This window comes from Musca vetustissima, unplaced genomic scaffold (assembly GCF_032173495.1).
Source record: "Musca vetustissima isolate MV318-11 ecotype Yass unplaced genomic scaffold, APGP_CSIRO_Mvet_v1 utg69633, whole genome shotgun sequence".
In the NCBI taxonomy this organism is placed as follows: domain Eukaryota; kingdom Metazoa; phylum Arthropoda; class Insecta; order Diptera; family Muscidae; genus Musca; species Musca vetustissima.
The window spans coordinates 21,416-36,090 of record NW_026875416.1 but is presented as its reverse complement, the minus strand read 5'-3'; the positions used below and the strand labels follow the sequence as shown (position 1 = coordinate 36,090).

Sequence of the window (14,675 nt, the reverse complement as noted above, 5' to 3'; positions counted from 1 at the left end):
AACAAAACTGTTGCATGGTAAATTTTTAATTTTTCAAAAATATTCCTCTTCGTAAGCGCATTATTTTTTTCGAAAAACCCTTCCATTAAATATATGAAGTGTCAACAAATATATCATTGACGTATTATTGATTAATATTATTTGTTTTTTTATTTTTTTTTTTTAAATAAAATGTGAAACAACAATTAAAATAAAATTAAACTGTAACAATTCTTAAGAAACAATTAGAAGGAAATATACACTTCTAAACCTGTTCCCATTGAGGTGTTAACATTTTGACTTTGATTAAATAATATTTATTATTTTTTCTTTCTTTTCGGTTCAAAAACCTTAATGTCTTCTTTTTTGGTTTCTATACAAAGTGCATTGTACTATTTTGTGTGATTGATTAACAGTATTTTTTATTGAACAAATTAATTTTAATAAAAAATATTATTCGCTACAAATAAAACGAGAATAGGAATTTATTCGCCTTTATTTAAAATATAACTGTCACATTATATTTTAGGTGCCTTTGACCCAATCTTCAGGTTTGCACGTGACGCAAAAGGTGACCCCAATTAAATTAAGAACTGCAGTTACAATAGAAAGAAAGGAAAGCTTGCTAATCCAAACAATTTATTGCAGATGCCAATCTTAATTATCAAAATTTTTCTGGATTGTCGAGATTTATTTTAGTTCCAATTAGTAATCATTTATTAGTAATCATTGTTTTTACACTTTATAATGGGCTCATAAAAAAGGGAGAGTTCGAAGTTCCAGTTTCCAGGTTTAAATTTCTTTACTAACAAGCCACCTGAAATTTCCAGTGCCACAAACTCCCGCATAATCAAATTCTACTTTATCCTTCGAATTCAGAACGTATGCCATAATATAAACTGCACTCTAAAATTTTATTATACTATTAGATGTCACAGTTTTTAAATGTTCTAAATAATTTCGAATTTAGTTCAAGTTTTCTGCTAAAGATAATTGAACTTGTACAGGTATCGATCAGATTTCGTATTATGTGCCTTTATACCCAAAAGAAGCTATAACCTGAAATTTTGAAATGTCTTTTGGTTATATTGGAACTGTAAATAATTCATTGTGTTTGGGAATCATTAAATTGCACATATTCCATCCTGGTGCCCATTGTTCATTTTATTACCGATGAAAATAAAAGCAAACATCGTAGTGCAACTCTTAGGATACTCTCAAATTTATTTAAAAATCAAGGAGCATTCTATATTTTAAGTTCAGCAGGTTTGGATCCAACTCAATGCCAATCAAAATGCCCATTTGAATATTGCTTTAGAAACGACTTCATAGGCCTTCATATACTTATATTCCTTTCATAATTTAGTGTCGATGCCTGGTGTAAAAATTAATGTATATTATCCGTGCTCTGTTTTAGCAGACTGTTCATCTATCCCAACAATATCAAATCCAATCACTTTTTTAGAAAAAAATGGATTTGTCTCTTCCATTCTCGGTTGTGTAATTCATTAATTTCACAAGATTCAAATTCTCCTATTGTTTATTATTACACGCAACTTATTTATCTCTATTTACGTAAAAAATTACAATGTATACGAAGAAAAAACTTGAACTAATAAAACACAAACAAAGCATCGATTTTTATGAGTAATTAAACAATTAATAAAAAAATGAATTTTTACGACTTCTTCGAATCGGGTACAAAACCTCAAAAAATTTACTTTTTTTGCTATACTACACACATTGGATCCATTAAATTTTATTTACAAGGAAATATTTATGTTTTTCTACAAAAAGTTATTTAATTTTAAAAAGTATGTCCTAAAGTTAAGAAATTATTAAAAAAAATACCAAAGTTAATCATGTTTTTATTTTTCTAATATCATCACAATTCTTAATTTAATACACAATTAATACATAATTAATTTAATACACAACGCAATGGCTTAATATTCAAATAAATATACCGCCAACATTCCCACCAGAGCTACGTTACATTGCGCACTAATTACAGCAGCTTCATACAAACAGTGCTAACCATTCCCCGTGAATACATTGGAAATAAGTGAAAGAAGAAGCTACGATTTTTGCAAAAAATCTATATTTTTTATTGAAGAAATTGTTATTTTATCGAATATTTTTTAAAGTCTAAATGAATTAGCCTGATTTTGTGGACCATCATGAATCGCCAATTGGTGGAAAACATTTTGGGCGTTATAAAGACATCAACCGACAAGGCAGTCATTGTTAAGGGCCTTACGAAATTGCGAACAGATGTTGTAAAAGATAAAAATGGTATTATATTGTTTCGGGAGGCAGGAGGTGTACCTCCCATGGTTAGATTCCTTAGCAAACCCCATGAAAAGATATTGGAAGTGGCCTTGTCTATAATGGGTAATTGTTGCACGGATGAACAAAGTTGCAGAGAGGTAAGTACACAGTGGCTACTTGGTAGCAACAACAACAAAGAGAGAGGGGAAGGAGGCAAGAGAGAGACAATGAACTATAATTTCCTTTTCTTTATTTCACAGGCATTGGAAAATAAAATTGCTATACCATTGGCTACGATTTTGAAATCCATACCCAATCCGGTGATACAATGTAGGGCATGTCGCCTTTTGGGTAATTTAGCCAAAGTGGATACCAATCAATTACTGTCTACGCATTGTCCTGCAATTGCCCAAGCTTTGTGTCGCATCATTGAGGACACCTCGGATGTACAAACGCGTATGATGGCTTTTCGTTCATGTCGCTTCCTTTTGGCAAATCCTCAATTTCTAAAACATTTCCTTCAATCATCCGGATTCACTATCCTCTTGCGCATACTGACAGCGATTATGAAAAATGAATCGAACACAGAATCAGAGGAAAAACTACTTTGCGATGCTCAGGCTCCACTGAAGGTGGGCCTTAAACGCAATCAACATCGTGAAAAATATTTCGAAGAAGTGGCTCGCAATTTGGAAGGTGTTCGCAGCGACATTTTTGATCATGAGGTGTTGAAAAATTCCACACGCAATTCAAATGCCTACATTATACCTCAGGAACAGGCAGCACTCGATTTGGTTTGTGAAATTTTGAAATGTCTTTTGGTAATATCGGAACTGCAAATCAATTCATTGGTTTGGGAATCATTAAATCGCGCTCATTGCACCCTTGCGCCCATTGTTCATTTTATTACCGATGAAAAGAAAAGTAAACATCGTAGTGCCGCCCTTAAGATACTCTCAAATTTGTCCAAGAATCAAGGAGCATTTTATATTTTAAGTTCGGCCGATGCTATTTTGGCAGCCTGTGAAGTACTGGTGGCCGATGAAGATCTCAGTGAAAGTGAACGTAGACACTGTATTCACATAATAAGTATTTTATCCACCGATGCCTGTAATCGTTCCAAGATTAGGCGTTCAGGGGCTCTTAGAAAATTTATTGTAATGATTAAGGATACGGTGTCACCGGCAGAAAAGGCTTCTGTGAGTTAGCTATATGCATTTATATATTTATATAAAGTTTTGATTAATTTGTCTTTTATATTTTCCAGATTTTAAATGTCCTAATTAACTTCCAATATGATAATATGAGCATGGATTTAATGTTACGCGAAGGTTTGGTCTTGGTTCTTGTCAAAGAGCTTAATATGTATATGGTCAGCGATGAAGATTATTACAAAAAGAAACGTGAAGAAAAATTACAATCGGAAAGCAAGAAGAGAAAACTACCAGAACTTATAAAGGAATCAAAATGCAAGGTAATCCGAATGTCCAGGGGCAGATAACTTATAATAATAATGGAATATCTTCTTATTTCCAGTTTGCCAAAGTACGAGAAGAAAATTATTTGGATAGTGATTCTCCGAGTAGTTCACCTAGATCGTACAATATGCCATCAAGTCCTTGTAGTTCGCGCAGCATGTCACCCGTGGGTGGTGGTCATATGTATCAGCCAAATAATGGTTAGGATCATTTTTAATTTTTATTTGCTGTTTACATAGATTTTTTATTTAAGGAATATTTCTGTTTTTTGATTTATTTTAAAGCTGATTCCGATGAAGAATCCTATTCACCTGTCTGCAGTGATGAAGAAGACGACGAGGAAGAAACTGAAGCAAGAGATATTTCCAGCCATCTCTATAATAACCCCAATGCAAATAGTAATGATCACACCATTATTATGAATCTATTAGATTTGGCAGCTCGTTCCGAAGAAGACAGTATTTTAATCGAGGATGAAGAGGAAGTAAGCCAAGGTGAGAATAATTTAAGTTCAATCTCAGTAGTGTTGGCGAGTTATTTGGGATACCATTTGTATTTTGTTTTTGCAAAATAGTCAGGCTGAATCCCAGTTTGTTGTTTTTATAAAAATAACTATTTATAACTGGGGAAAAGTATGGCATTGTTCAGCAAGGAGTAAGGCAGGGAACCTCGAAATAATATTCTCAACAAATTAGTGGAATTCAGAGGATATTCTTTCAAAAATTCGTGGTTTTCAGAGGCCTTGAAAAATATTATTTCAAAAGTTTGTGGTTTTCAGAGGCATAGAAGAAATATTCTAAAAAAATGTATGGTTTTCAGAGGCCTTGAAAAACTATTCTTTAAAAAAATTGTATTTTTCAGATGACATGAAGAGTATTCTTTAAAAAAAATTGTGGTTTTCAGATGCATTGAATCCACAACTTTGGTAGCACTTGAAATAAATTATTCAATTATTTTATTTCTTTTCAGATGTACCTGCCATTAAATTGCCTCAATTGGGTCACTTACCCCACAACACCATTGATGTGATTGATAATTTACTATTCCGGGTAACTTGTTTGGTAAAGAAAAGCCTTGATCTGGGCAAACCTGAAACCATGAATACTCTTATAAAGGCCATAAATATGTTTGGTCTCAATACTGATTTTGCAGGAACGCTGACGAATATATTATTGTTAGTTTAAATATTTTTGTTATTGATAAATGTGTGTATTAATTTTAATTTTTCGATTTTATAGGGAAAGTCAATTTTTCGGAAATGTCATAAAACAGGGAATATCTCATCAGTTATATCAATTGACGAAAGTAAAGGAGGTAAGATTGGGAATAATTATTCCTTTTTATGAAATATAAATTTAAAAAAAAACATTGTTCTATTTTTTAGACCAGCAAAGATGGATTTGGCTTCTTGGAAACATTAACCTCGGTCAGCGAGTGTAATTATGGTAAAGAGGAATTGGCACGTCTCTTGCGCAGTGATGATGTATTATCACAAAAACGGGCTGCCATTACCGTGGGCTATTTAATACGCAGCAAACCATTACTATATCAATTCCTTAACGATGGCAATGCCCTAACATTGCTATTGGGTATTATATTAAGCTCTAAGGAAGATGAATTTACTGCCGAGGCAGTGGATGCCCTTACATGCATGTCACGCTACACCTTGGGTATTCATGTGCCACAATTGGATATGGAAAAACGTTTAGATGAATATGAGGAGTTTGTGGAGAATGCCGGACAATCTCTGCAGGAAGAGGACTGTGATATGCGTTTTGTAGTACATGCCCCCAACAACAACCACAACACCAGTAAGGAACCAGACAATGCCCCCAACAACATTACAGATGACAATGACACAGAAAAAATCACTGCCGTTGCTTTTAGTAAGGCCATGTTGTGTTCGATCAGTGAAGTTTTCAATACCATGTTGAACAGTGATTTCCGCGAAGGCAAAGAGGGTGAAATCCATTTACGCAACTATTCAGTAAGCGGTCTACGTTACTTCCTCAATCTAATTGTAAGGCAATCGCGCAAACAAAAATACAATATACCACCAGCCAATCAATATTATGCCCTCTTGGAGGCATTTGAAATGTCACGCATCTATATTATACCCGAAATGGAACAATTTGTATTGGAGCTGCTGATTGCACTGCTCGACGAAACCAATTGTTTAAATGTCCTGGAATGGTCAATGAAAAACTATCACGTCGAATTAACTGAAATGGCTATTAATTATTATTTGTGTTCAACATTAAGTACTGAAGCTAAGGTTAATCTTTTTAGAACTGCTGATTATTCGACATACTCGACAGAATGGTTTCAAATGATTATGGAAGCTATTTTGGCTAGATGTCGTAATGGTTTTTAATATCTAATATATATATTTTCCATCTCTCAAGCTTATTCTCTATAGCTCTTACGCTCTAACTCTCTCGCTATCAAATTTATTTTTTTTTATATTGTTAAAATTTAATGTGTGATTATTATAATTAAATATTAGAATATATTTAGAAATTAGTAGAAATACTGTTAGATGTTTAAGAAAATGAGTGAAAACAAAACAATTATTTAAAATAAATGTTTGTAAACATGTTCATGCAAAAAATGATGAATGGGTTACTGAAATATCGGAAAGAGTTTTTTTTCGAAATTTATGAATATGAAATTTGAGGAAGTACTCTTACATAAAAGTATAAAAAATTGGATATGCTTTTGACCCTTATTTCATATCACCAATTTTATTTTTTATATTATATATATTTTGTTTAAAATAATTTCATATTTTCACATTTTGTTACCACTGTATTTTATTTTAATATATCGTATAATTTTTCATTCATTCTTTTTTTACAAATAGTTCAATCCCTGCCGGCATTTATCCCATTTTTTTGTTTACACATTGTTGTACTAAATTTATACACATACATACATACATTCATATGAGAAGAGCGTTTTGAAAATTTGGTAGCATTCAATAGTTTTGAAACAAAGGAACACCAAACAATAAAATGTAAGAAATTAAATACAAAATGCTCATCATATCGGTTTTTTGGCTGAGATGCAAACGAAATGTACATATATGAGATATTTCCAATGGAATAGACAATAGCAATTTCAAGGAAAAATCTCGGACCTTGATCAATCTATGTGGTTCTATGAATTAACTCGAAAAAAGAATTCGATTAGATATATCAACCTCAATAAGTACAAATACGTGGATATTGTATCCACTTTGAGTATGGCAATTTATTCCGAATTATGGTTGCTGCGATCCAGAAATCATAATTAACAGAAAACGGTAACTTACAGCATTGTGATGAATACAATTTTCTGTGAAAGGATCATACCAAGTGCGTAGTGGCTCAATAAGTACAAGTACTTTGAATATATTTGTGTTATGGGAGCGGTATTATATTCCGAAATGCCTTCTCCGAACATTTCGACGCTGTTCCGGATAAAGCCGATAAAACACATCTCACAGTGTGTCTCAATAATCGTCGTGGGAATACGAGACACCCCGCAGATACCTCAACTGTAATATACGCAGCATTAAACACAATATTTTCTGCCGAAAGTCCCGATAATGAAACTTTCCTACAGTCTAACTTCGTTGGTACCGCAACAATATTTGCAAAATTTTGGAGTTTATGAGTCGAACAAGAATTAGTGCAGCTGCAATCCAGGAAACATAGCTAACGGAGAAATGTAGCTTACAGCGATGCGATGGTGGTTATACGTTGTGCGAAAGGATTGTATCACAAGCGAAGGTAAGTCCCCCCATATTCTTGTTACACAACTCCATCCAGTACAAATCTATATTGCTTGACCTGGTCTCTTGTGACTCATTCACTCTATGTTTAACGATAATAATAAAGTGTGGAACTATCAGGGTTGAGGTGTTTAATGTAGACATAGCACCGATGAATAGCTGTACACCGCATAATTTGCCGGTCAGTACTCAAGATGATAAGGATGGGAATGATATTTTCAAAGCTCAACAAGTATGATCTGATAAATGACATAACTTGGTAACTTGATGTTGTAGCAGCCCTATAGCATTTACACAATAGGCCATGTAAGACTCCGGTCGTTTTTAATCGTAGACCACCTCTGTCGAGGAAACGCTTGCTTTCCCATGAGTTCGCTTGATTCAGACCACCTTCTTTATAATCGTCTCCGTGCCGTACTTTCCTGAATCATGGGGAAGCTTAGAGTTTTCAAATCACCTCAGACATTGCTCCTCCCGTATACCAACCACTTTAAACATCGCAAAACAAAGTCACTTTAAATTCAGATCATATTCCCATCCTGGTCATTGTAGAGAAAACCAACACGCACGGCTTCACAAAATTCATTGAGAACTTATGCAGCTATCCATTTGTGCCAGAATGGGTGAGAAAATATTCAGTTGAATTTTTCTAAAAGGGGGAATACGGTTCATCCTGCGGGCAGAACACATCCTTCCAGGGCCTCCAGATGGGCATAGAAACGCACAATCGCATCGACTTAGTGCCGTTAGCCTCGCTGATGACAAACTACTACTACTATGGTCTAAATAAGCAGTTTAGAAACAAGGCCACCTCTCGCCAGACCAAACTCACACTCTACAAGACGCTGCTGTTGTATGGATCTGAAGCTCTTGGAGTGTTCATTTGATCTGTGTCGAATGTACCACGAGCTGTACTATCTATACGCGCACATCGACATAGCCAGTTGCAGCGGCTACGGTGGCTAGGCCATGTTGTGCGAATGAATGAGGATGTCCCAGCTCAGAAGGCATATAAAAGCGAGCCAAGTGATGGTTCACGCAAAGGGGAAGGCCACGAATCTGATGGAAAGATGAAGTGGAAGAGAATATTTTGGCACATGGTCTTTCAAATTAAAAAATCTGCACGCAAGACCGACGCGCTTGAAAATCTCGGCTTATGGAGGAAAGCAAGCATTTCCTTGGGGTTGTCTCCTCCTTCATGTCTCCTCGCATTCCAACTATGTCAACCAGAAGCTGTAGTTTGGACTTCGTTCCTTAGCGACACCCAATGGAGATCCTTGCAAACTACATAAAATATTGCACTCCGAATTACAACTGGATGTGTCCAGATGACGAACGTCAATCACCTTCAGTCAAGTGACATAATGTGCTGTTGGCTAGACAGTTCCTACTATCTGCCGCTTCATCCCAAGCATCAAGCAGTGATGGGAGATCTACCTCCACGACACAACCGTCAAAACTTCAAGCGCTATAGTGAAGGCATCCAAGACGTCATTCCTTCGGTCGTCAACAGAGATGGGTGATCCACATCTGCAACATATCGTGATGGCATAGATTGTCGATAGCGAATGTGATGAAATCCGTGCATCAACTGGAGCTCTCCGAAGACATAAATGGCTACAGAAACAACAAAGTCCTACTCCAACATCCTCCTGCCAGCAGTACCCTCACGACAAACGCTATCTATCCAATTATTCGCCTGAATATACAAGTCTATTGCCAATAGAATTATGGCTAAAGCCAATAGAGGTGACACAATTTTTCAGGCTTCCAACTCCAACCAAAAATGATCAATGTTGGTCCATGGATATATCTAAAATCTTGCATCTAAAGAAGGACCAGTGGGTGATAACTTATGATGGACTTATTGTTGGTATTCTATCAGTGGCGGTCCCAATAATGGGATTCTGTTTATATCGGTTCCAAACCCGAATATTTGACTTCTACGCGTAGAATAACAAATGTAGATCTTGTGTCCACCGAAGACCCTCATAAGTTATTCTGACAATAGAAGAACGAAGGTGACCCTCTAAGCATAGAACAGAATACCTAGTCAAGCTCTTCTGTCCATAGAACACATTTATATTTGTTGAAAACTTTTAGTGCCACGCGATCATCTAACCAAAATCTGTATGGAATGACTCATATATAACAAATTGTACTTAATGATGGCATATGAGGTACATACAAACAGCAAGTACTCATACGAGAGATGAAATGTACAGACATACCAGACAAATGCTGTTGGGTCTTACAACGGAAATATGTTTTTCTTCGTAATGGCTCTGTTTTCGGCCAACAGACAAAATTCGAAATGTTCAGTTTAGTACGGGAATTGCAGTGAGAACGAACGTTAAGTACATTAGAAATTAAACGCGGCGGGCCAAAGGAAAAAAATTATAAAAGGCCTTAATATCTAGATCAAAAAAATATAAAAATTATACTAAAACTTATGCAAGGTCTAGGTACAAAGTAAAGGTCTTTTGGTGCAAGCGAATAAAATGTAATAGAAAAATAATTTTAAATTATGGAATAAAATTAAAAAAAAAATAAATTTATTAGAAAAAGGTATTCAAATGTGAATGAAATAAAATGTTTAACCCAGAAAAAGCTAAAAGCAAACCCCTTGATATTCATTATTTTTAGCAGCAGCAACAGCCGCAAAAGAAATTCTTGAAAACATCGTGGATAAAAGAAAATCTTACAGTAAACCATAAAATACTAATTTTCTAACAATTACATATTTTTAAAGTAAAAAAAAAACTAATCACTTCTAACAAATCTAAAACAAAATGGGTAAATATTAAAGAAAATATTTAAAAATGTACACACACATATACAATAGTTTTTTTCAATTTCTTCCAATGCTGCTGCCCTTGCCAATGCAAAAATGTAGAGTTTGTTGTCTTGTCTTTTGGGTGCTTCTGTGTTGCCTTCCCATCCAACAAAAACAACAACAACGGCATAAAAACCAAAAACAGATCACCCTCAATGTTTCCGAATGGAAACACGACAAAAAGCATGTGGCGCACAGTACACTTGACTTGCTTTGAAAACGACAAAGTTTATTGAATTTGATGGATCACCACCTCTACCAACCCGCTAACAAAGGCGAGAGAGCGCCAATGCACCAACAATTTTCAAAGCAACAAAATTGTTGATACATAATTTCTTTCATGTAATTTCAACAAAATTTTTGTATCTACCGCAGAGAAAGTTCGTTTGTTTGTTTTGTACTTTCTGCCGAGGACCTCCCCGAGGAGGATCGTTTAGAGGGGAAACAAAACATTTACAAACCAAAAAAATGTCTATGTGCCAACAACAGATTTGGTGGCGGCGGCAGCGGGCACAAATAGTTGACTCTTCTACTTTTTGGCAGCCGGCTACTAAGAAAATGATTCAACAAATTCTCTGCTTGTTATAGCTCGGAGAAAATAAACAATGATCGTGCTATGCACAGTGTAATAATTGATTTTCATTCATCAAAATATTTAAGTAGACTTTTTTAAACTACACTGTTCGGCAGTAATTTCGAAACTCGTTTTCCACTTCGATTGGAACACTTTCGAAACCGTGGGCGTAAATCATCGAAATGAGGACTAATAAGTAAAAAAGTCCACCGCGTGAAGTACATTCAAAATACCTTAAGTCGATCGGGACATTTATATGTGAACTAAAATATAGGGAAACCTTTAACGGGACTATTTTTAATTTATTTTTTATTTACCAGGAACCCGATATGTCAAATTGTAGTCACGTCCAGGAGAAATTCGGTTAACCACATATTAATACCGAAAAAGAAGCGGAACTTTTTTGTGGGGCTATCTTAAAACTTGGATCTATATATACGCCCCACAAATTTGTATACAGGACTATTGGTTTAAAAATGACGCTAATATCCTCAAAATATGGTAAAATGGGATGGTAATATTTTATAGGATCCATAGCAAACCGTAAACTGACATTGTTAAATTTTGATAGGAAGATTTGACATACCATAAGAATTTGATCAATCAATTTAGAGCAAATTCGGTTGAAAACATGCCTAAACAACAGGACCAATATTGATCAATTGTGGTAGGGAGATTTTCTTTTCAAAGAGAAAACAAAAATATTTTTTAAAGTCCATGCCTTCTTTCAACCTGTGAAAAAATGATTTTTAAAAATTCACGCCTTCTGTAAGTCTTTGAAAAAATATTTTTAAAAACTTAAACTCCCCAAAATATCAAATTTTGTAATTTTGGTCGAATATGTATTTGTCACCCCATGAGAACCCTTAAAAATCAAATTAGAGATTTTTAGTAGGACGATTTACCACAACACCAAAATAACAAATTACAACTGAAAAGAAGTGAATCCAAAATTACAGCTGATTCTGTTGAAAAATGTATCAAAAACCCCCATTCGATTTTATCAAGGACATGTTTTTGTATGTTGGTAATTCGAAATTTTTCAACGGAATTCAAAAGTGTAGATCTATGTGGTTTTTTCTTATACCCTTCACCACACTCTGGTAGACCTGTGGTGAGATAGACCTATAATTATTTTTGAGAATATGAGTCGATTTATGCATGCCCGTCCATGTCCATGTTAAAAAAGTACAGGTCGCATTTTTAATCAAAACAATAAAAATGTTAGTAGGTGTTGCCGATAGAAATATACACCCAACCTATGGTTTACGAAGGTCTTCGGAATTTCAAACAAACTTTATTATTAGCTTTATATAAGAAATATGTTTTTATCAAAGAGGTTTCGGATTTAATGTTGATCAAGTTTTATAAAGTATCGACCACGAGTGAGGGAGGTACCGGAAGGAGTGGACTACTGGGTCCCATCTTCCGTCTAGATATAGGGTTGGTAAAGATAATAGGTTGTGCAAGGTTTGTTTCAAATCTGACTTTCCACCAGCCTGATATTGCATTTATAAATATTGAAAATGTAGACCATTTGTGGGGGAGGTAGTAGAAGGAGTAGACCAATGGGTCGCATCTTCAAACTTGATGTAGCCTTGGTAAAGGCAATATGTTGTGCATAGTACATTTGCATGTTATTATAACATTAATTTTTAGCACAATTTGGTACCATTTTGTGGGGGAGGTACCAGAAGAAGTGGACCGACATTCCCCGTCTTCGAACTTAAATTAAGTTTTAACATATATAAGGATGTGCAAAGTTTGGATGAAATCGATTATTCCCATCGAGAGTTATCTTGCGCACCAGCCAGCCAGACAGACGGACATAGCTAAATCGAGTTCAAATTTTCTGAAACGGATTTGGTCCAAAGAAACATTGGGTCTAAAACCAATATTTCGATGAGGCACATTTTTATCGTATCAAAGTGTGTATAGCCTTATTACACATAAGGCTGAGGGTATAAATATAAGATACAAATTTATTTTCCAGATAAATTTTGACCATTTGTAAGGGGAGGTACAAGAAGGGATAGTTTAATAGTTTATACCGATCGTCATATCTCGACAAGCTGAGTCGATCTAGACATGTGCGTCCGTCTGTCCATTATAATTTGTAAACACGATACAGGCCACAGTTACGCACCAATCTTTACGAAATTTTTCATGTGGGATGGGTTCTGGCCAATGAAACCCCTATTGTTTTTGGTAAAGATCGGTTAATATTTAGGGGATGAAATGGACCAAAAACATAATTTTTATCTGATTTTCTGGTCGCTCGAGAGGCCGCAATTATGGCTGAAACATCGCGAATTTTTACATGAAGAACGGGATAGGGCTAAAGAATATGCATGCCCATTTTGATAAAGATAGGTCAATATTTAGAGGGTCAAATGGACCCTGACTTTGAAAAATTACAAAATTTGTATTCCATGGCGTATATATTTGTCCCTGAAGGACATAGACCCGAGAAATTGATAGTATATTTAAGAGGAGCGGTTGACCTTTAAATTGATACCAATTATATTGTCGTATGTCCTCGGAGGTTACGTATTCATATATTATTTAGTAACCCATTACAACACTAGAGGGCGGAAATATATCGCTGATCGCTTTGACATTTTTCATGATCCAGGTATTGTCAAGGATCCAGGTACTGTCAAGGACAACGCCTATAATTTTCGGTGATGATCAGATAATAATATTGGGATGAAGTGGACCGAAAACTTATGTTTTGTGTTTTTCGATCTATAGTTCATAATAGAAAGCCGAACATTACAACAGAGCCCACGGTGAAGTGAATCTGGACAAGTAATTAGAAGGGCTGTACTAAATATTAACAATATTTGTTGACCTCTACTCGGTCAAGAGGGTGCAAATATCGCCAAATATTGCCCAAGCTCAGAATATAAAACCACAGAATATTAGATGTTCGTGAATGTTGTGTAGGAACATTTTCCTCGAAAATATGTTTTACCCTCCAATATCACGGAATGCCAAATTACAGCCACTACAATGAGGAAATACGGCTAAAACCTTCAAAATACTGACAATGGATTTCTATCCATATATGGACGCTATGTCAAAACATGGACAGATTTTGAAAATGTTCTGTTTATCTTGAAGACTGACATGCCTTCAAGAACTCTTTATATTAAATTTTATCCACATTGTTGGAAAAATGCGGCTACAGGTTTCAAAATACCAAAAATGGATCTGTGCCATTATTTCGGAGCTGTACCCAAACGTAAACCGATATTGATAATTTGAAAAATCAAATTAGGGCCAATTCGGTTGAAAAACGGGCCCAAATCCCTCAAAATAGCGAAAAATAGGGGGTACCATTATATGGGGGCTACTTGCTCCAATACTGATAGTATTTGGTAGAGCAATTTTGTACTCACCGAGAAGCAAAAATATAAAATTACGTCCAGTCTTCAAAATACCGATATTTGGGAGGTACCTTGTATGGGGGCTATCCTTAAAAGAGGACAAATTGGCACACAATCAAGTACAATGTACTAAAGTTAATATAAATTAATCTCTGACGAGTTTCGTTGAAATCGGTTCAGATTTAGATATAGCTCCAACATATATATTTTCGACCGATTTTAGGTGAATGGTGTACCAAACTCCTGATGTTTGTCCGATTGACACAAAAGTTTGCACAAGGAATCAAATTGAGACTTGAGACTTTAAATTCTTAGGATACATATGTAGAATATATCCAAAGTGGTGAAGGGTATCATATAGTCGGCCCAT

The 14,675-nt window shown here is 35.1% G+C and overlaps 1 protein-coding gene across 1 annotated transcript; it reads left to right on the top strand.

The window, feature by feature from the left end:
- Positions 1–2,059: 2,059 nt before the first annotated feature.
- Positions 2,060–6,111, top strand: LOC133337907 (uncharacterized). Its single transcript, XM_061546110.1, has 8 exons — positions 2,060–2,408; positions 2,511–3,449; positions 3,518–3,724; positions 3,787–3,928; positions 4,013–4,222; positions 4,698–4,902; positions 4,967–5,042; positions 5,113–6,111. Exons 1-8 carry the CDS (start codon positions 2,160–2,162, stop codon positions 6,100–6,102), a joined length of 3,018 nt encoding a protein of 1,005 aa, XP_061402094.1. The 5' UTR covers positions 2,060–2,159; the 3' UTR covers positions 6,103–6,111.
- Positions 6,112–14,675: the final 8,564 nt, after the last annotated feature.